This window comes from Ailuropoda melanoleuca, chromosome X, assembly GCF_002007445.2.
Source record: "Ailuropoda melanoleuca isolate Jingjing chromosome X, ASM200744v2, whole genome shotgun sequence".
In the NCBI taxonomy this organism is placed as follows: Eukaryota; Metazoa; Chordata; class Mammalia; order Carnivora; family Ursidae; genus Ailuropoda; species Ailuropoda melanoleuca.
In genome coordinates, this window is record NC_048238.1 from 7,442,754 (window position 1) to 7,465,403 (window position 22,650).

General features: G+C 47.3%; 1 protein-coding gene across 2 annotated transcripts in view; it reads left to right on the forward strand.

Annotated features, from left to right (window-relative positions):
* WWC3 (WWC family member 3) overlaps positions 1 to 22,650 on the forward strand; it is a 116,014-nt gene that overhangs the window by 30,763 nt on the left and 62,601 nt on the right. For both annotated transcript variants that reach the window (XM_034648887.1, XM_034648888.1), the window contains exons 2-3: positions 8,879 to 8,988; positions 14,299 to 14,502. In XM_034648887.1, coding sequence (XP_034504778.1) covers positions 8,973 to 8,988; positions 14,299 to 14,502 — 220 coding nt within the window. In that variant the 5' untranslated portion in view covers positions 8,879 to 8,972. The remainder of the gene's footprint in view (positions 1 to 8,878; positions 8,989 to 14,298; positions 14,503 to 22,650) is intronic.

The following is a 22,650-nucleotide window of genomic DNA, read 5'->3' on the forward strand; positions in this document are numbered from 1 at the left end:
AAATGATTAGTTTAGACACTATGTCAGCCTGTGTCCAGCCATTTGGAGGACGTTCTGGGACATTGCTGAGCTGTAACTTGGAATTTGTGGATCAGAATCACCAGATGCATGTAACAACATAAGGTGAGAGGACAGTGAAGTGTTTCTGGAGTGTTTCATAGGACTTGGAATCCTGAAGTTGTTTCTTTCCACTGTAAATTAACTACTTAGGAGGAATCTCAATGAGTGTGTGTAGATTTTTAACACACTTTTAGTGAGGTGTAATTTATATACCACAAACTTCACCCATTTCAGTGTCGTGCGATGCGTTTTAGTAAATGTATACAGCTGTGTGAGCATTGCTATGAGCTGGTTTTCGAATATACCCATCTCCCGTTGTTCCCCATCCCCAACATGTGCCCCTTTCCTGTTCCAGTCCCTCAAAACCACGGATCTGCTTTCTGTCTGTGTGTGTATTTTGGAATGCCTGCTTTTCTGGTTCCTCTTTGGAAAAGACAGATTCCAGAAGTCAGACTTTCCTGGAAGTCGTCATTTGTCCACCCTCCCTGCTGAGACCTGCAGGGGCTGTGGTTCTCCCCGGTGACCAGCTGCCTGGTCTGGAGCCCAGGGAGGAGGACCAGCCTGGGTCCATCTGCAGGGGTTGGGCACCGAGGGCTGGTCTGTGTGGGCATGGGGTGGGCACATGGGCTTTTAAGGCAGCTGGGGAATATTGGAGGACCCAGAGCTGACTTTGGGTCTCCTTGTAGGGCCCCTCAATCTGCACTGGCTCCCCTCGGTTAGTGCCATGGGTCCAGGATGCCATTTCTAACTCAGCAAGCCTGCATTTCCTATTGTGCTAGGGAACAGATCCTGAGCACCTGTTCCTCCTGTCCCCAAGAGGAAGAGACGCACCCGCCTCGCTACAGCCTGCTGCCTTGGCTCTAGTCTCTCAGGCCTCAGATCTGCGCACCTGCCCCTGAGCGTATTCTGTCGACACAGAGACATCTCAGAGCAGCTCTAGAGCTATCATAGACATGTATGTGGTGGCAGACTCCATTCACCGTTGATCAGGGCAAGTCTGTGACTCCCCCTGTGTGTGGGACACTCCCTGGAGCTCCGTGGGGGCAGGTCAGAGTGGGAGGAGATGCCGTCCTTGCCCAGAAGGAACAGACACTTGGGGGGAGATGCGACGTGAACAAATAACCACGTTCTGCTTGTAGGTTTAATAGATGTCCCAGGAGGAGAGAGAAAGTGCCGAGGCTGGCCACAGAAAGGGCAGCTTGCTTCCTGCTGAGACGGGCTGGGTCTGTACTGGAGGCATCTGGGCCCCGTGTTGGGAGACGCACTGGGATTTGAATAGAGGGGGATGGGAAGGAAGCATGGCAAAGGGAAAGAACAATCCAAGTTGAGGAATAGCAGTTCCCGAGGGTTCAGAGAATGCAGGTGGACAGCGAGGGGCCGGAGGGAAGCAAAGAGTTCCCTGCATGAGTTTTTGTGGTCTTAGAAACCTTAGAAATCTTTCAAGATCCCTACTAGGGGCTTGTGGAAGATGGCTTTTCATGCTTGATAGTTCTTAAAGGCTCTCAGTTCAGTGGGTGGATTTTGCTGTGATCTTTCATAGAATCAGACGATGATAGAGTGAGGTAAGACCCTAGAGCTGTGCCGTCCAGCCCCATAGCCACAGCCGTGTGGGAGATTGCACACCAGATGGGCTCTGGGTGTAAAACATGGACTTTGCAGTTCAAACTGTGAAATATCTGTTCGTGATCTTTATGATCATTGCATGTTAAGTGGATGTTACATGGTAGATTCCGCGTTAAGTTGATGTCCCTGTTCCAGCAGGCTGTAAAGTTCCCCAGATAGGTGTGAAAAGTTGAAGGGAAGTCATTACAATTTCTTGAGGATTGCTTTGGAACTCCAATGGAAACATGCGGTATCCCCTCTGAATAGCACATGAAAAACAAGCACGAATTGCAAATATGAAGATGATCTTGTCCCAGGAGACTGGAACGGGTCGTGCAAGTGCCGTACGGTCATCCAGGTCTCCTTCTGGTAAGGAAAATGTGTGAAGAACCGGTGGTTAACCTTTTCTCTCTGCCTTCACCTGCCCACCTCCGCTTTTCTGCACATTGGTGTAGTTGCTGTCAGAGATTCCAGCCCCCTGAGCCTGGCTGGGAAGGAGGGCACGATCTTGGAGGCACTGGATTGCTACCGACTGCTCTCCCCAGTGGCTGGCTGTGGTTGGCCGGGTAATGGCCTCCCAAGACGTCCTCGTCCCTGGAAACTGTGACTGGTTTACCTGACGTGGCAAAAAGAGACTTTGCAGGTGTGACCGCGTTAGGGATCTTGCAGTAGGGAGATTGTTCCAGACATCCAGGTGGCCCTAGTGTAATCACGAGGGTCTCTGTAAGTGGGAGAGGGAAAACCAGAGGGATGGCATCCTGAGAAAGACTCGACTGGCCATGGCTGACGTCGAAGATGGAGGAAGCTGGAGAAGCCAAGAGAACACATTTCCTCCCTAGAACCTCCAGAGGGAATGCAGCCTGACTGACGCTTTCGTTTTAGTTCTGTGAAACCGAGCTGCACTTGTGATCTCCAGAACTGGGAGATGATACATTCATGTTGTTTAAAGCCACCAAGTTTGTCATGATTTGTTACAGCAGCAAAAGGAAGCAAACACAGTCTGAAGCAGGTCTACTGCAGAACCGAGGGGGAGGCGGGAAGGGGAGCGGACGGAGCTGGCCTCCGCGCCATAACCGGAGAGGCCACGCCTGGCTAGCATGACACTGGCAGGTTCATTTGCTCATCCCCATTTTGAAGATTGGGAAACTGAGGCCCAGAGAAAAGCAGAATGACTCATCCAGGGTTTCATGGCAATAAATGGCTCTCTTGGAGCCGGCCTGACTGAGATGGCCCAGGGCCACTCCTTAAAGAGCCCTGCAGGATGCGACAGGCAAACGGGCCCAAAAAGAAGCCGGCATCGGCGCCATCCATCATTCTCTCCCTTCTCGCGGCCCAACTCTGGTTAAGATTGGTCAGCAGAACGTGGTCATATCCTCTGCTGAGGGAGCATCTCTGAGGGGGGTTGAGGGTGCCTCNCTCTGCTGAGGGAGCATCTCTGAGGGGGGTTGAGGGTGCCTCTCCTGGCTGGGGTTCCTCAGATCGGGGGACAGGGTGAGGGGACTGGTGAGAGCTGGCCACTACGAGGGCACACTTTGAAGCATGGGGACAGTGGGTACCCCACTTCTCAGTTCATTGCTTACCATGTTTGCCCAGCTCCTGCGCGTTCTGGGAATGCTATTAAACTTACCCTGTGCTCCCTATTGGCCTGTTCCTTGAGAGTAAAGGACGCTTGTGCCATACGGTTCTATTCTGAGAGCTCGAGCAAGTGCATTGAAGCTGTCCCCAGAGGGTAATGACAAAGGCCATCTCTTACTTCACTGGTAAGAGTGTCTGCTGAGGGTAACGCACTTCGGCCGTTTGTATCAAGTGCTTACTGTGAGCTCGTCTTCATTCTTCACAATAAAGGGCAGAACATTGGAGCATACCTAAAGAGATGACCCGAGGTTCCTGGTAAGTGGATTAGGGTTTACTGGAAATGATGGAAGATGCCAACGTGATGGAAAGTGGTGCTGACAAGGAGGTAGAGGGCACGGAGAAATACGCAAATAAAAAAATCAGTGTATGAAATTACATGTAGTATGATAGCGGCTGTGGAAAAACGAACTGTAGGACAAAGAAGAGAGGAAACAAACGAAAACATGAATCCTGGGCTTCTGGGTTTTAGGTGATTTTATTTCCTGTTCCTTATACTTTACTGTGAAGGTTCTGCATTGAATTTGAGATATGGAGAAAGAGTTTCATATTCTTCAACCTTGAAAATTTACTTCTTGGACCCTTTCGAGGAAAATAATTATAAAGATTATGAGCTTTATAATAAACAGAGATGTTCCTTTCATCATAGTTTTAAAAATTGGGATATAATTCACATATAGCATGGAACTCACCATTTGAAGCGTACAGTTCAGTAGTTTTCTGTATATTCACATTGGGCAAGCATCACCACTGTCTCATTTCAGAACATTTTTATCACTCCCAACAGAAGCCCTGTACCTATTAGTAGTCACTCCCATCCCCTCTCCCTCAGCCCCTGGCAACCACTGATCCATTTTCTGTCTCAGTGGATTTGTCTATTCTGGACACTTCTTATAGATGGATCCACACAACACATGGCCTTCTGTATCTGGCTTCTTTCACCTGGCACGACGACTTCAAGGTCCATCCACGCTGTAGCTTGTGTCAGTATTCCGTCTTTTTTTAATGGTTGTATAGTATGCCATTGTATGGGTAGACCGTGTTTTATTTATCCATTCATCAGTTGATGGCCCTTAGTTGTTTCCACCTTTTGGCTGTCGTGAGTAATGCCTGTGTGGACATTCATTTGTGTAGACGTGTGTGTGGACCTTTGGGTATACACCTAGTTGTAGAATTACTAGGTCATATGGAAACTCAGTGTTTACCTGTTTTTTTTTTAACTGTTTTTTTTTTGTTTTTTGAAGATTTTATTTATTTATTTGAAAGAGAGAGAGAGACAGAGCATGAGCAGGAGGCAGAGGGAGAGGGAGAAGCAGACTCCCCGCCGAGCAGGGAACCCGATGGGCTCAATCCCAGGACCCTGGCATAATGACCTGAGCCAAAGGCAGATGCTTAACCAACTGAGCCACCCAGGCACCCCAGTGTTTAACTCTTTTGAGAAATTGCTGCACTGTTTTCCAAAGCAGTGCTTATGAATATTTATATTAACAGAAATTAGGAAATAATGTAGGTGTCAGTAGTAGGAGAGTGCTTAGGTGAATTGCATTCCCCTTAGCAAAGTGTTGGTAAAAATGCAAGCTCTTTATTCCTAGATCAGGGATGAGGGGTCAAAGGCAGTTTTGAGATTGGATAATTGTTCTGAAGGAGCTTAATCTATTCAGCTGTTCCAGGTGATGTTTACAGAGGATTTATAACAAGGGAGGGAGACTATTTAGGCTATAGTGTTAGGCCATCTCCAGTAATTTTGGGGGAGACTCAAGGTATGAATTAATAAGTATACATGTTACAAAGTTAGGTGGAAAAGGCAGGATAGAACATTGTATATACTGTGTGATCATGACTATGTCAGAAAAAAACCCCAAAAGAACACAAAAAAAAGATGGAGGAAAACACACCAAAATAGGAATAATGGTTGTATTTGAGTGGTGGTATGAATGGACATTTTTCTCCTGTGTAAACCCTCTGTAATGTAAACAGAAATGCCCCCGAGTCTGTGTGGTGACTGTGGGAAGGAGTTATTTGGAAAAATCTAACACCAAGTTTCTGGAGAGATGAGAACTCAGGAACTTGGGCCATCATACCTGTGAGTGGAGACAGAACCTTGAGCTTGCCTTGGGGAGGACTCAGAACACTGGCCTGGACTTTGCCCTGCCTGGCCCTCGGCGCTGGGCACTTGCAGAGAGCCACGTGCTCTTGGGGAAGAGCCATTGGACATCAGTGTCTCCACCCAGTTGGAGGGATGACCACTAGCAGGATGAGGGGTCACAAGATTGTCCAGGAGGAAGCCCACCACTGTGCCAAGGGTGCTGCTTGTCTCTGGCCACGGATGAGATCTTGCCCAGGTGGCTTCAGGCCTCAGCCTGACATGTGGGAATCATGCTTTTTAGCCAGCAACGGCCAGAAAGCACTCCTTGCTGAAAAACTAGTACCAACAGAACTCCACTGTTCCAGACTCTCAGACCTTGCCCTTCTGACAATGAAAAGGGAACCAAGATTTACTCAGCTCTCCTCATTGTAGCAATGTGATCAAATACATTCGAAAACTGAACAACTCATGTGAAGCGATTTACTTATTACTGAAGTAACGTTACCCACCATCACCTTTCTTGGGAGAAAAACATTTTGATATTGGTACAATTTCAGATGTTCATGGGGCATGTGCTGTGCAACAGAAAAGCATGCAGTCTGTCCCGTAAACATCTTGGAATGATAATTAGGACAATAAATTTAGACATTCTCAATGCTGTTATTGAAAGTCATGCCAAAATGTGTCTATATGTGATGAGGTTGCAGCTGCCTGGAAATCTAGAGGGTGTGTCATCCTCATAGATGGATGAATCAGAAAAGCAGCGTAGAGTTTATTTTAATGTTCCTAAATAAGACGAAGAAACACCCTCTGCGTTTCACTGCCTCCTAATAAAGGACAGCCTGGGTCTTCACCACAAATGTCCACCACAGTATCTGACAGACTGGGAAGGGGTGTGAGAGCTTAGTATTTTATTGGTTACGTATTGCTGCATCACAAACTACTCAGAAATCTAGTGCCTCCAGATGATAGTGAGCACATGATTTCTGTTGTGCAGGAGTTTAGAAGTTTGGGTGGGCCTTGCTTGGGTCCCATGAGGTGTTGTGGTCAAGATACTGCCTGGGGCTGCAGTCATCTGAAGGCTTGACTGGGGCCGGTGGATCCGCTCTCGAGGTGGTTTACTCACGTGGCTGGCAAGTTGGTGCTGGCTGTTGGCAGGAGGCCTTGGTTCTTCTCCATTTGGGTCTCTTCATTGGACTGCTTGAGTGAGCTCACAACATGGCTGCTGGTTTCCCCCAGAGCCCACAGCCTAAGAGAACATGGTGGAAGCACAGTGTCTTTTATGACTGCCACCTTGGAGGCCACACACTGTGATTTCCACAGTGTCCTGGTGGTCGCACAGGTCAACCCTATTCAGTGGGGGAGAGGACCACGCGAGGCCATGAACAGCAGGAGGCAGGAAGCATTGGGAGCCATCTTAGAAGCTGGTTGTCATGGGTGTCCTGCCGCAGGTGTGCGTGTTTCACGGTGTGATGGCTAAAAGCGAGGAGTGGGTTTATGTGCTTCTCCTTGCTGTCAGCTGGCCCCTTTGCTGCATTCTGCCTGCCCAGGGGACCCCTATCTTTGCCTTCTAGCTTACCACTTCTGTGTTTTGGGAGCTGGAAAACTTCAGCATTGAGCCTGTTGAGACTACTGTCACGTGAGTAGATGGGCTACTGTGGATCAACGAGACCAACAGCAAGGACTTGATAACTTCTCTGTGGGTGCAGAGACCTTGCTTCTGGGGTGAGCTGGACTGTGAGAGCTGTGCCTCATTAGCTAGCTTTGTAGTACTGATTCCATGGATGACCGTGGAAACTCCATGCTTTGTTTGGAAAGAAAGTGGAATCTGAGACATACAGATTCTGTATCAAGCCACAATAAAATTCACCGAGACAGTAGATGTGTCATTTTATTTTTACAACAAGTATGGAAGTGTTATTATAATTACCTGTGTAATTCATTGGATTGAAAATTGAAAATAGGAACTTAAAATAGTTTTATAACAGTTCTGAATTATGAAGTGAATTGGGCTCCCCACCTCTATTTGTTGATGAAACGAGATCACAGATGTGAACGTGCTTAGAATGCACCTGTGATTGGGCATTTTTCTCTATTGAATCTAGAATGGCAGAAGTGTGCTCAGGACTCCATTTATATTAAAGCAGCGTTGTTTTTGTTGTGGTTTGGTCCCCTTCGGGACTGGAATCACGCACAACACCCTGCTATAACCTGCTTGACTTGGAACACACCACCATCACGCCGTTCCGGCCTGCAGAGGGAACGTTGCGGGATGGGGCAGACGGCCCGCGTAGGCTCATCTGCGATGTCGTGCATTTTGGAGTGCATTGTATTTGGCAGGCTGTCTGCGGCGGATTTTACCTTCTGTGTATTTCTGTTTTGATATGGACTCTAATGTCTTAAAACCCTATGTGTAAAATGAAGACGAATTACAGTCTCTGCCATTCTGATGGTGTTTATCAGTTTCTAAATGCTACTGGGAGAGACAGAGCCTGGTTGTCTAACCAGTTCGGGGAAATAACACGTTCAGAATTCATGCTGGTCTTGTGAGGTTTGGCCGCGGTCGCGGTATCTCGCTTTCCTGGGCCAGGGACTTGAACAGAAGAGGTGGGAGGATTGAGTTAGTGAAATTTAGGTTATCGGATTCCCCTGCATACCAGTCATTGTGCATTTATAGAGGCAGCCCAGGAGATGGCTGCCCAAACTCAGACAATTGTAAGGCGTGGCCTATTTTATACAACAGCTGTCTTGTCAATCAGTGTGATCATGGGATGTGGGGGAGGGGGCGGTTCTCCCTAAAGACACCCATCTAGAAACCCTTTATCTGTCTATGTCAAGCCACGTTTTCCTTAGTCACATTTACTTAAAGGAGAAAGGTAGACAATGTGCTTTTGTCGTTTTTCTCCAGAAAACTAAAAGGATCCTTTGCAATTTCCGACTCTTACAGTCTAAGGACCACAGGCAGTATGGAGTAGGTACCTCCTTGTGTCGGGACCCGGCTTGCTGGGCTTTTTGCGCTTGGTCATTGGTTAATGTTTAACTTCTTAACAGATGTCCTCTGGTAGATGAAACTTCCCAGTACATTTTAGGTAGGTGTAAGCTGTAGTGGTCGGAAACAGACAGGTGGGGGGGCATTTGTAAGGGAATGAGAACAGAACACAGGTGTTCTATTGTGGAGGTGCCAGCGTCTTCACCTCATTAAACATACTGCTTGGAAGAGGATGCTCGTTTTACCTGTTTTGTAACTGTCCATATCTATTTTCGCTGCTATTTAAAGTTGCACTTTGAGATAGGAATGCTTTTAACTGTACTGGTACTGTTGCTGAGTATTATTCAGGCAAAGCCAGTGAATTAATTGCCCAGCTAAATAGTTGGAGCAGAAGCAGTCAATTAGATGAGATAATATCTAATTTTGTATTAAGACCTAATTCTAGAGTCGATTCAGCAAACTTAACGAAATTGACCTTTCACATTTGCTTTCATAATTTTATTTTGCAGGATAACAAAGCCATTGACCTTTGCCGATTGTGTTGGGGATGAACTTCCTTTAGGATGGGAGACTGTATACGATAAACAAATTGGAATTTATTACATGGACCACATAAATAGTAAGTAGACTCCCACATTTGAGTTATTATATGTGAACGACTTTTATTGCTCTCAAAGATGCTGAGAACTCTCTTTGTAGAGCTAAGACAGTCGTTACTATCCAATGCAGCATTAAGCTGGATTTTATAAATGTGACCTGAAGTTTTCGTTTGTGGAGTTCTTCAAAAACGGAAGCAGTTGTGTAGCTGCCTTGCTTGTGTGTTGCTCAGGACTGCACGGAGTATGTTTAATGAAGGGTTTTAATGCCTAATAAAAGGAATACATTTCCCAGGCAGTCTGGAAATAGAAAGATCTTTCATAATAAGAAGGTTGTTTATTGCAAAGTGGAGCTTACAAGTTCTTGGAACAATAAATGCCCAAGTGATTAACTTCATTTTGTCTTACACAGTCAATTTTAACTTTAATATACCAAACCTTTTTGATCTTTGTGACGGGAAAAAACCGTGTAAAGACTACAGCTAGAATAATGCGGTGGGTCCTTGACCATGCCAGCTTTCTTTGAAGAATTGGGTAGAGCTGTGGCTCTTGACCAGGGCTGATTTTGCTTCCCAGGACGGCTTGGCAACGTCTGGAGGCGTTTTCCGTTGTCACGTCCAGGAGAGGAGCTACTGGCTTCTGGTGGGCAGGGGCCAGGGATGCTGCTGAACTGCGTACTCTGCTCGGGACAGCCCGCCGCAGAACGAGCTGCCCTCCAAATGGCCGTGGTGCTGAGGTTGGCACACCCTGGTTCACAGGCTGCATTCTGTTCTCTGCTCCTCACTCTTGGCTTGCCGCCCCTGCATCAGCCTTCCTCGATCTGGTCCCAGCGGGGGGATCCACTTCTCTCTCACATTCCCACTTTTGCACTCTCTCCCATTTTCATTCTAGCTACCCTCAGTGTTTCTGTCATTTATCATTTTTCACTCCTGGGGACATGAAGTGTAGCTTCCCCTTGGTGTGTTTTCTGTCCTTCAGTTAGTGCGGGGGAGGCTGGGAGGGCCCGAGGACGCACGATGCCGACCGCGTGAGTGATCTGAAGCTCTTTCCTCACTCCGGTCCCATGGCTCCTCACGTCCCCTGCGTGCGGTCAACCCAGGTTGGTGTCCTTGGGGCCCATTCCTGCATTGGCACTTCTTGGCCAGCCTCCCGAGTCAGCATTAGGAAACCTAAATGGCAAGACTTCCTTTCTCAGTCCTGGGGCAGTGGAATTTCTGATACGCAGCGGTCGGCCTTGCACTTGATATCAGCCTTTAGCCGAAGACTGGGCAGGGGGGAGAAGAAGTGCCCTGGCTCAACCGCCCTCCCAGGCAGTTATCTACGTGGCAGGAGGGCTTCTGGATGGATCCACCACCCACCAGACAGAGTGCAACGCTTAGTGAGGCCCCTGCCGAGGGTGGCCCTCCCTGTAGCCCCAGCTGACCTGGTGCCTCACGACTGTGTTCCAGGTGTCTCGCTGTCTGGGCTTGCCTTCCCGACTGCTGGTGGGCAGCCCCCGTGGGCGAGGGCTGCTGTGCGATGGGCCCAGGTACATGTGCACGGGGCCCTGATCCCAGGCTTTGGCCTCTCCGAGCCCAGGTGGTATTACTGAATGTCAGAGGCATCCGCCTTACGCAACCTTTCTGGAAAGTCTGCCTGCCACCGAGGTCCTGGATTGCCTCTCCTGTGAACCCAGCATCCTCATCCCTCTGTGCCCCCTTCTTTGCTGTGGGCGTTCCTTGCTCACCTGCTCGCTGTCACAGGGAATGTTCTAGAGTGCCTCTCTGTGCTGGCCGTTCTTTGGGCTCTGGAGACGCAGGGAAGTGAGACCCAGTGTCTGCCCTCAAGGATTCCACATGACAAGCTAGACGTGGCCATGAACCCAAAACTGAGTAATCACCAAGGACTTTCTTCTAGCCACTGTGAGTGTAAGTGGGGTGACTCGGCACTGTGGGTGATGAAGACATCACAGAACCCATCTCTCTTTCTCTCTCTCTCTCTCTCTCTCTCTCTTTTTCAGGAACAAGAAAGGTTATTGTTGTAACAAAATGTACATGGGGGTCAAACACTGCATTCCAGAAAACTTGCTCCCGAGAACCCAAGTCTTCCTAGCACAGCTGGGGAGTCAGATATTAAATTGGAACTGTGCAGGTTGGCGGTGGGGCGTGAGGGACCAGAGGGACCCTGGGTGGACCGCCTTCGAGGCTCCCAAGAGCCTCTGGTGCGCTGGACAGAGTACAGGCCATGCCCGCGGGCCACGGCGGGCCTCGGTGCTGCGTACGCAGCGGCGACTCTGGCCACTGCGGCCGGGACCCCACCCCGCCCCGGGCACCCACAATGTGAACTCCGGGCTAGTTCAGAACCCTGATTTTTGTTGTTATATTTGTTTCTTATTTCCTGGTGTGAGCTTTTGAGGCCTGGGGGGGGCTTTCCAGGAGGGGCCTGGGGTGGCAGTGTGAAGGGGGTAGGGGGTGTTGGCAGAAGGCGGTTTAAAGGGAGAACTTCCTTGAAGCATCCTAGCAAGCACTCGTGTGTGTGTGTGTGTGTGTGTATGAAAATAAGCATGACCTAACATTTACTTTTTCAACCATTTTGAGGTGAAGTCCACAGAATATAAAATTACCCATTTTAAAGTGTAGAGTTCGGTGACATTTAGTGTGTCCTGTGTTGTACAGCCACCACCTCTGTCTGGTTCCAGAACATTTTATCACTCCAAAGTCAAAGCTGGAACCCATGAGCAGTCACTCCCCATTCCCTCCTCTAGTATCTGAGCCCCTGGCTACCATGAAATCTCCTTTCTGTCTCTCTGGATTTGCATATAGATAGAATGTTGCATATAGATAGAATAGATCTATAGATAGACGTTGCATATAGATAGAATCATACACTATGTGGCCTTTTGTGTCTGATTTCTTTCACTATGATGTGTGTGAGGTTGACCCGTGTTGTAGCATGAAGCGGCACTGTGTTGCTTGTTACGGCGGAATAACCTGCCGTTGGACGGATAGACCATGTTTTATTTATCCGCTCATCAGTTGCTGGAATTAAGGTTGTTTCCACCTTTTGGCTGTTGTTATAGTGCCGGCCAAGCACACTCAATTAAATTTATGTATGTGTCTATGTATTTATTTATTTACTAAGATCTGATTGGCTTTATGAAACGATTTGTGAATCAGGTAGCATCCCATCTAGCATATAGAGGAGAGCTCCCCAGGCACGTTTTAAAAGAATTTCTTTCCTTCCTTCCTTCCTTCCTTCCTTGCTTCCTTCCTTCCTTCCTTCCTTTCTTCCTTTCTCCCCTTCCTTTCTCTCTTTTTTCTTTCTTCCTTCCTTCCTCTCTCTCTTTCTCTCTCTCTTTCTTTCTTTGTTTTCAAATTTTTATTTAAATTTTGGTTAGTTAACATGTAGTATATTGCATATTTATGTAGAATTTGGGTTGGGGGAATTTGGCCAGCACTTCTCTGCGCTCTCCCTTATTTTGTTTTGGCTGCCAGCAGCCTGCACACATTTACCAATATGTCATCGTGAAAACAGCCACCATAGCCTGGGGTCTCTAAGTTTGGAACAGGAACATGGCTTCACAGGTTTTACTTCATGGAGGCAACACTTGTGTTGAAATCTCCCTTAGGAGATCTGTTGCAGTGAAGGAGGGGAGCCTTCTCCACGTCTGGGTGTAGGGCCCGTTTGCTCAGTCTGCCTTCTCAGGATCAGCTTTCGGGGCTGTAGTCCTCTGCCTGTGGAGCAGACTGCCCGTCTGTTCCGTGTTCGGTGCACTCAGAGTTAGCGGTTATCGATCGCTTCTGGCTTTCGGATGGCTGAAAGGTCCTGAGAAGAGAATGCTGACTGAGGCCCTGTGCCTGCCTTTGAGGGCTTGAAGTTTAGTAGGGGGAAAGAGAGACGTGGAAGCAGTTAGGTGCCCAGCGTTAGGAACTGTAGTCCTATTCATCGCGTAGAGGCGTTTGTGCTTGCAGGGGCCAAGGAGGCTTCAAAAAGGAGGCGCTTGCACAAAGGGACTTGGAAGATGGTAGGGTTTCCTGGTGGGCAGAAAAGGAGAGAAGCAGCAGCACTTTGGAAAAATTCATCCTGGAGCGAGGACAGAAAGTAGAAATGAGGGGCGCCTGGGTGGCTCAGTGGGTGAAGTGTCTGCCTTCGGCTCAGGTCATGATCCCAGGGTCCTGGGATCGAGCCCCGTGTCGGGCTCCCTGCTCATGGGGAGTCTGCTTCTCCCTCTGCCTCTGTGATTTCTATCGCTTTCGCTTTCTCTCAAATAAATAAATGGAATCTTAAAAAAAAAAAGAAGGTAGAAATGAAGCGGTGAGTTAGTTTTGGGACTCCTACATCATGTAGAGGATATTGCTTTAAAAGCAGAGGTAGGAAGGTGGCTTTGGTGAGTGCACTGAGCATGGCTTTTGGTGGAATGAGACAGGAAGCCTGTGTGGTTTTGGAGGGGAGGTCATGAGGATCTGAGTGAACTTAGAGGAGGGGGAATGAAGGGTATGTTGCCAGTCATTATTATATCCAGGGGCAGGAATCACCAGTTCTTGATGACCCATGGAATATTCTGGGTGAGGGAGAAGAACAGGCATTCTCTGAGGGTGAGTCCCGGGTTGGCTAAGTGGGTAGATCCAGCTGATGCCTCTCACTTCGAGAGGGGAGGCAGAAGGAGAAGCCCGTGATCGCAGTGTCACTGTGTGCTTCTGGTTTTGGTAGTAAAAGGACGCCGTGTGACAATGAGTTCTGCGTTGGACGAACAACTCAGAATTACCCTGGGTCCGTCCAGGTGGAGATGCATTTAGGGGCAGTTGGAAGGAAAATGGAAGCCCAGGAGAGAGGCTGGAGCCAGAGGGAGGCATGAGCCTCCCTTGTAGAGTGAGAAAGCCGGAGTGGAAAAGGGGAGAATTTATAGGTGGGAGATGAGGAAGTTCACAAGCATCGCGGAAGGGCTGCAGGTGTGGTGCGGAGGCAAGGGGAAGGCGAGCAAGCCGGAGCTGAGGGCATCCTGAGCCAAAGAAGTCAGCGAGAAGGAGGTTGGGAAGAGCCGTCGGTTTGACTCTGACGAGCGCATTTGGTTTCGTCTCCACCAGTGTGAAAATTTGTGTGGTGTCGTCTTCAGCCCTCTCCAGCCAGCCTTTCCATGTCCAGAGAGTTTTCTTCTCATCTCGACTGTGGCCATGTGAACAGAAGGTGTTCCACGCTACAGGAAGCTTTGTCACGTCAATGCTTCCATAATGTGCATCCTGGCAATTAATTAATTTTCACATTGACTAGTCACATAAGTGCATGACTGTTGGTCAGCCTAAAGAGTCTTCTTAGAGTCTTCTAAGTCCCTTACGTTCTTACCCTTTTCGTTTCAGAGCTTACCCAGATTGAGGATCCCAGAGAACAGTGGCGGCAGGAGCAGGAACGGATGCTGAAGGAATATTTAGTCGTGGCCCAGGAGGCTCTCAATGCCAAGAAAGAGATCTACCAGATTAAGCAGCAGCGGTTCGAGCTGGCTCAGGAGGAGTACCAGCAGCTGCACAGAATGTGCGAGGACGACAGCCGTTCCTACGCTAGCTGTGAGTTCAGTGCCTCCTGGGGTTCACACGCGTGACTTGAGAAGCCAGCTCTCCACTAGGTTACCTGCGAACACTGAACTTGACTCGGGCAAGCCCGCTTCATAGTTTCTAACTGCATACTGTTAGGAGTCAGTGTTTTGCTCTGGAGTCAGGTGTCATCCTTTAGCGAGTATTTATCAAGTGCCCAGCTTGTGGCCAGGCACCATGAGGCAGTGGAGCCCAAGAACGCAGACGTCCCTGCCCTCAAGACCTTCCATTCAGGTGGGGAAGGGAGAAAATCAACAAGCGGGTTTCCCGTAGCGACACGAAACCACCTCACGTCTCATGTTTGTCAGTGCAGACAAGGGCTTCCCCCACGCTCAGTTAGACGGATGCACGCTGATGTTCTCAGAAGGAATCCCTCTTAGCTTTCGAGGCTGCTGGATGTGGGCCTCCATTTCATGAGTACTCAGCAGGTGCTCAGGTATTCAGGGAACCTGGTCCAGTCTCAGAAACCAAAGCATGTTGTTACTGACACAGTCAGTCACCGCTGGAGCCTGTCCCCTCCTAACAGAGTTGTCACACTTAATAGCCCACCACAGGTGCACAGGGCCGTGACTGGTGTGGGTGCCAGTGAGCTTGGGAAGAATGTGTGGAGGTGCTGCCGCTAAATTTTGTGTTACAACCACCTCAGTCTAGTTGAGACGTAGAGAGACTTACCTGTGACATGACTGCCACGTTGCCAGGTATTTGCCTCTGGTGATGCAGCCTTGAGCATTAAAGACACGGTCAGAGCTTTATTCTGTGTTGCAAGTCAGAATGGAGTTAAGGCCAAGGGGCCATAGGTGTTTTTCATTGCAACTGCTGTTGAAGGTGAATACGCCTTTGCAGGCTGTGGGGAGGAGAGGGGTGGAGTGTCCCCTCTGTAACAGGAATTGAAGAGAGTCCTGCTATCACGTGCCTTGAGAGAAGGTCAGGACTTGGGTGTAATGGTATATTGTTTCCAGGTCGTCTAATCTCTTGTTCTTCAAATATTGATATCTACTAGATTTTTTTGGTTTTTGGTTTTTGTTTTAACTGTCCATCAGAATGCAGTGGTCAGCTCAGTGCTAAGTTTTAGAGGCTGGTTTCTTATCTCCAGAGTTTCTTATACTATCTTTCTCTGATTTTGGTATCAGGCCTCGCAGAATGAATTGGGAAGCGTTCCCCCCTCCTCTCTTTTCAGAAAGAGTTTGTGTGGGATTGGTATTTGATAGAACTTGATAGAATTCACCAGAAAAGCCATCTGGACCTTGAGTTCCTTGTGGGAATGTTTGTAACTATAAATTCAGTATCTTTAATAGATACAAGGCTATTCAGATGTTCTGTTTCTTCTTGAATCAATTTTAGTTTTTGTGTGTTTCAAAGAATGTCTATTTCATCTAATCCAAAAGTCAGTAAACTTTTTTTATCAAGCGTTAGATAGTAAGCACTTTAGGCTTTGTGGGCCACATGGTCTCTGTTGCAACTACTCAACCTGTCTTCATAGTGCAAAAGCAGCCAGAGACGTTACATAAACCAATGTGTGTGGCTTGCTCTGATGAAAGTGTAAACACAGGTAACAAGCTTGATTTGGCCTGCAGGGAATTTGCTGACTGCTGATCCAAGTTGTCAAGTTTATAAAGTTGTTCGTAGAAGTCCCTTACCATTTTTTAAATATCTAGACGCTCCGAGGTTGTGTCCTGTCTTTCATTCCTGAAATTAATAATTTGTGTCTTTTTTTCCCTTAATCAGTGTAGCTAAGCCTTTATTGATTGTATTTATCTTTACAATAAACTGGCTTTTGGGTTTTTTTTTTCTTTTCCTATTTCTTGTCCATTTCTAGTTTATTGATTTCTCTTCTTTATTATTTTCTTCCTGCTTCTTAGTTTGGCTTTACTCTGTTCTTCCTTTTCTAGCTTCCTAAAGTAGAAACTTAGACATTGATTTTAAAGCTTTCTTACTTTCTCACATAACCTCTAACGGTATGAATTCTTCATTAAGTGCAACTTTAACTACATGCCACAAATGTTGGTATTTTTTTCAGTCAATTCAAGATGGTTTCTCATGTCCTTTGTAGTTTCTTTTTTGACCTATGGGTCCTTTAAAAGTAGGTTGTTCGGACTTTTAAAAGATGTCATGTTGTTGATTTCTAATTGAATTCCGTGGTGATCAGAAACTACACATAGAAGATTTCAGTCTTTGGGAATCTACCAAGATGACTTATGGCCCAGCATATGGTCTCTCTCAGGGGCCTCATAGAATTAGAAGCCCATGGACTTGGTACCTCCAGGTCACACCTCACTGCAGCAGTGGCTTATAGCTGTTTCTGAGAGCACATGGCTAGCGATTTTAAGCTTTTTAGAAAGTTATTTGTTAGAAGCTAGGTTGAGCCATATGAAGTTGTTATTTTTGTAGCTTAGAAAGGGCTGAATATTGGCAATCTTATGAGATTCAACCCTAATAGAATGTTTGTTCCCAGTAGCCTTTAGGGACCTTATCTGTCCATGGTTGGGTTTGGTTAGGTCTCCAAAGGATCTCCAGTCGGTTTTTCTAAGAACGGAGTGGGAGGAAGACATATCAGAAAAATTTGGCAGGAGGTTTCTTGACAATTTTTGAAAAGAAAAATTGCCTCAAGGGAAGATTGCCTTTTACCTGTGCAGCCAAGACTTCGGTTGCAGGGAAGGTGGGGGCTCAGGACCTGAGCGCTTGAGGATGCAGGGATAGGAGGACCTTCGAGCATCCTGTTGGATTCCACATCCAGCCCTGGGAGAAGCGAGGGAGGAGGAGTCCCGGGGCAAAGCTGAGCCCGCAGATGAAGAGCCCTGAGAACTTGTAGTCCTTTAATGCTGGGACATCCCTCAGCATCAGTGTTTGTATTACCATGGGCTTTTCTCTTCCTTGACGTTTGGGCAAGTAGGGAGTTGGCACTCAGTTATATTCCTTCCTGTGCTCTGTAGAGTTTAGTGACTGCCCAGTGAAAAAGCGACACTCCGGATGCTGTCCTGAGTGGTGCACGAGGAAACCTTTAGCAGAGGAAGCACCTGGCTCTGTAGTGTTGACTTGAGATTCCGACCTGCTCATCGGACTCCGACATGCTGGAAGTCTCTGTAGACGCAGTCTCTGCATCCACTTGTGTAAGTGGCTCAGGGACCAGATTGGGCCTCCTGTTTTCATGAAGGACTGGAGATGCCAGTGGGTTTTGCCGGGGCCTATTGGCTCATCTGGGAAAAGACTCCGAATGGAATCTAGGACTTAGTCTAAATGCTTTGCCAGGTTGCTGCTGTCCCTAGGGTTCTGAGCAAGCTCTTTCAGCTTGCCATTTAACCTGAGCTACCAATTACAATGAGGAAAACTCTGTTAGATGACTCAAAGGAACTCTCTGTGGCCACACCGGTCTCACACAGCCCAGATTGCTGTCGGGGCTAGTCGTCTAAAGCAGGGAGGCGTCTCAGTGCTCTGGTACTGGGAACAGAATAACATTTGGACTTATTTCCCATTACTTCCTTCATCGGCAGTGACTTGAAGCGAAAAGAGCCAGTATTCAGTGGGCTAGTGTTATTATCTCTGCATTGTTAGGATTGCAACATTCTGAGGTACATGATGCTGTCTTTGTTGTACACATGAGAAATGATATTGGGAAGGCTAAGTTACTCTCAAGGTTACATACCCAGTAAATGGTAGAACTTGGACTTGAACCGAGATCTGTTTGTGTTATGTGGCCTTCAGTGCTCTGTGCTGTTTCCTAGACTTGGGGGAGGCAGCGCAAAAGAGGTAATTGTGTTTTTGAAACATCTCGCCTCCTCCCATTGTTCAAGTTATCTGGAAATAGAGACCGATTATAAATGGACAAGTCGTCTGGCAGTTTTGCAACACTAAAAGGAACAAGTGGAAGGCAGAGCACTATCTATCTTTTGTGGCCTGTGGTAGGATTGCCAAAGTATTCATTTAGGTTCCAACAGATACTTACTTAGCACGTGCTGTTGGTATATACTAAACGTCGGGGACAGGGTTTATCCCTAATGGCTGATTGTAGGGAAAGATAAGGCAATGATGGTGAACAGAGGAATTAACTAAAACAGCCATTTTTATTATTGGAGCAGAAGAGTACGGGAGAGGGTGGGAGGAAGGGATGTGCATCTCTCCCACACCCTTCACAGATTTCTCCGTGAGTTATGGAAATTGCCAGAATAAAACTCCATTCACTGGAGAGAAAAGATTTTGTGTCAATATTGGGCCATCTGGTATCTAAGAATATCCAGGCCTTGACCTTCTTTTTGTCCCTGAGCAAAGCAGATTCAGATGCTGGCTGGATTTGAGCGTACATGTCCCCGAGAGAGTAAGAACCCTACTCTGCTTTATTTCTAGGGGCTGCTCGGTACCCAGGCCTGTTTTATGCTCTGTACAGCACGGCGGTGGACGCACTCTCTCTGATGCTCCCCCGCTGCTTCTCTCCATCTCCGTTTTGTAGTTTTCTCCTGCTTTCTTCACTTGTGTTGTGTTGTGTTGTGTTGTGTTCCTGGCAAAGGAGTTTTATTAAAATCGTTGTAGTGAAGGAATTTATTGCAGCCTTCAGGATCACTAGAAAAATTGAAAACTGAAAGTACTACCTGACAATTGGAGACCTTTGTGTTTGTTGACCTGGGTGGTTACATTTGTATTTGCTTTGCTTTAAGTCGTGGTTTTGTACGCTTTTCTTTATGTGTGTTATCCCCCACCATGAAGGAGAAAGAAAAACGAGGAGGAACTGCATTAAATTGTTAACGTGGCTCATATCCAGAGGTAGAAAGAGGGAGGTCTTTTTTTTTTTAATTTATGTTAAAATTTGTCTCCAGTTCCATGTGTTTATTTCATACAGTGAGCATAATTCTCTCTGGGTGAAGAATGAATTGATTCTTCATTGTAATGTGCTCTTCTCTTTGCCGTTTTCACTGAATCCATTTGTTCTGTCAGAAGCTTTTTTTCTGGAGCTAACCATTCAGCCTTCTTGAGAAACTTTAGCTTCCGGATGCATTCGGATGAAGTGTGTGACCGTTTGCAGGGTAAATTATAGTCTGATCCACAGGTCAGAAAATTATGTATGGCCTCGGGCTGAATCTTGTCCACTCTGGCTGTTTATAAATAAAGTATTATTGGAACACAGCCACATCCACTCACTTACCTATAGTCTATAGTAGCTCCAACAGCAGAGCTGTGGAGTTGGGACAGAGACTGTGTGGCCCACAAAGCCAAAAGTTATTTACTATCTGGCCCTTTGCAGAAAAAGTTTCCCAAACCCTGGTCTACACCAGTAGTTCTGAACCCTGGCTACAGGGTATAATCTCCTGAGGGGCTTTGAAAAACTGCTGCCTGGGCCCCACTCGCAGAGATTGGGATCTAATGGGCTTTGGGTGGGGCCAGACATTTTTTTGTAAAGCTTCCCAGGTGATTCCCAGAGTTGGGAATCCACTAGTCTAGATTGACTTGTGATGGCCTCTTCAAGCAGTAGGAATATGACTTTGTTATCCTGGCTCCTAGAAACTACCAGAAGTCTGCACCAAAAGTATCTTTGGGTAGTTGGGAGAGTTGGCCAAATCTCCCGTGAGAAAGTGCTGACCCACCCTGAATTCCTGGGTTAGGTGGTGGTGAAGCTTGACCTTATCAGTTATCAGTTTTGCCAGCTTTCTTTGAGGCTTTAAGCCCATCCCACAAAGACTGTCTTCCACTGGTTATCCCGTAGAGGGTTTCTCCTCTGCTGTCTAGGTTAGGATAATGGCCACAGTGTGTCCATTCAACCTTTTGTTTCCCTTTATGCAAGCATGTTGGAGCTGGCAGGAGAAAAATGGATCACGCAGCGTTTTTCACAGGTATTAGTTGGCAAGACTCGATCTGGAAGGTGATTGCAGAGCATACATGCCTCTTGAGAGATAATCCCCTAGTCTGCCCTAGAGAACATTTCTGAGAGAATCCTTGGTTTGCATTTGTTGGCATCTTGTGTTACTTCTGTAGGTCACCTCTGAGTGGGCTCGTTTGATTTTTTTCTTCTTTTGCTGACGGTGCCTTTAAAAACAAATGTCACGCCCTCTGTTGGCCTGGGTTATTTACATGCGTGCCTTTGTCGCTGCTCTGGTAATTAGTACCTGTCAGCACGGGAACTGTCAGGGCTTGCCATCCTTTCTGCCCGAGTTCTCTTGGCTTCCTTGAGCACCTCCCTACAGTGCTGGTGCCTGGAGGTGCATACCTGGTTCTAAGGAGCAGTCTGCCCAGAGGACGTCTTTGGAGAAGGACTGCTGATCTTTTAAATCATGCTGTTCCCCTCAGGTGATCTCAGGTTCTCGGGGCACAGGGGAGGTCTGTGTGGAACAGAGAAACAGGGAGGCGGAGACAGACACATGAGCGTACATGTTTTCCCTTTTCAATACCCCATAAAATCGAAATCCGTAGTAAGTACTGGGGTCTGCAGCATCTCAAGTGCTAAAAACACGGGTCACATTCACCTGTCGGACAGTCGGCACTGGGGAGCTGGAGGTCCGTGCCTTCTCCTGATGGGGAAGCTGATCTGATTAGAGAATCTTGGGCAGCTGGCCCACAGAAGTCCCTTTTTGACTGATGTAGATCGAGTCACTACAAACTTAGTCTTTGTCAGGTGGGGAAACGTCATCATCGTCTCTCACAAAGATTTTTTTTAAAGATTTATTTATTTTATTTTAGGGATAGAGAGACGAGTGAGCGCAGGTGGGGGGGGTGGGGGGAAGTGAGAGGGAGAGAGAGACAGAATCCCAAGCAGGCTCCATGCTGAGCACAGAGCCTGATGTGGGGCTCGATCCCACAACCCCAACATCATGACCTGAGCGAAATCAAAAGTTGGATGCCCAACCCACTGAGCCACTCAGGCACCCCACTCTCACACAGATTTTATGAGAGTAGATGAAGTAAATGTGAATGGCACCTCCTAATAGGAAGGTCTAATAGTTTATGTTGCTGTGGTCCAACTAGACCATAACCTTGTTCTTTTTTTTTTTTTAATATTTTATTTATTTATTTTGACAGAGAGAGACAGCCAGCGAGAGAGGGAACACAAGCAGGGGGAGTGGGAGAGGAAGAAGCAGGCTCCCAGCAGAGAGCCTGATATGGGGCTCGATCCCAGAATGGCGGGATCACGCCCTGAGCCGAAGGCAGACGCTTAACGACTGTGCCACCCAGGCGCCCCTAGACCATAACCTTGTTCTTAACTCCTTCAAAGCACTACCGTATCCCTGAGTGGACTACTAAAGCTGTTTAATAGCGGTGCCCACTCAAGTCTTAAAGAGACAAGAAAGCTTTAGAGGTGAAAGTCTAATATTAATCGTAAACCTTGAGAATGGAGACGTGTCTTTTTTTTTTTTAATGTTGTGGAGTGTGTGCCATGAAAATTGGAGTCCTGGAGGTATTCCTCAGGACTCCAGAAATGGGTTACATTAGACTTACTGGCAGATGTAAGGAGCTAAGAGTTTGTCTTTATAAGTTGAATTATATTATTAAAAGTTACACCAGTGTTCACAACTCTCCTTAGTATTTGAAGATAAATGCACTCGCTGTTTTAGGTACTTGGGTTGCCTTTTCCCTCCTCCCAGTCCTGGAATTTTTCAATTTTAGAGACTGTAGCAAAGCTAACATGAATGCTGTCTACATAAGTAAAACCTATTCTATCATTTAGGATGATTTCAGTTGTACGTAACAGAAAAGACTAACTCCCATGGACCCGGACAAAGGACATCTGTTGTCCCATAACAGAGTAGTCCAGCGGTGGGGTGGATTCGGCGCTCGGTGCAGCCGTGGCTGTCAGGCCCTCCCTCCAGGACCGGCTACACGCTGAGTCTCCCAGGAGATGTGCATCCCCGACAAGCTCAGGGTCCCGTTAGGTAGGAGGGAGAACTGGGGGACAGGTTGCTTTGTGTTTGTCCAGCTGTATCCTGTTATTTCAAGTCTCTCTGCTCATTTTCCCTATGAAATCGCTTGGGAGTTTTGTGGCAATGATTTCAGACCATGGTTACTGCTGTTTGACATTGCAGTTAACTTCCCTGGGCTTGGGTGATGCGGTTCCTTTCTACCCCAAATGAGAACAATCCCAGGTGATAACTGTTGGCATTGTCTTCCTCAAATGCAGGGTGACACACGGGGAAGTGAGGAGTC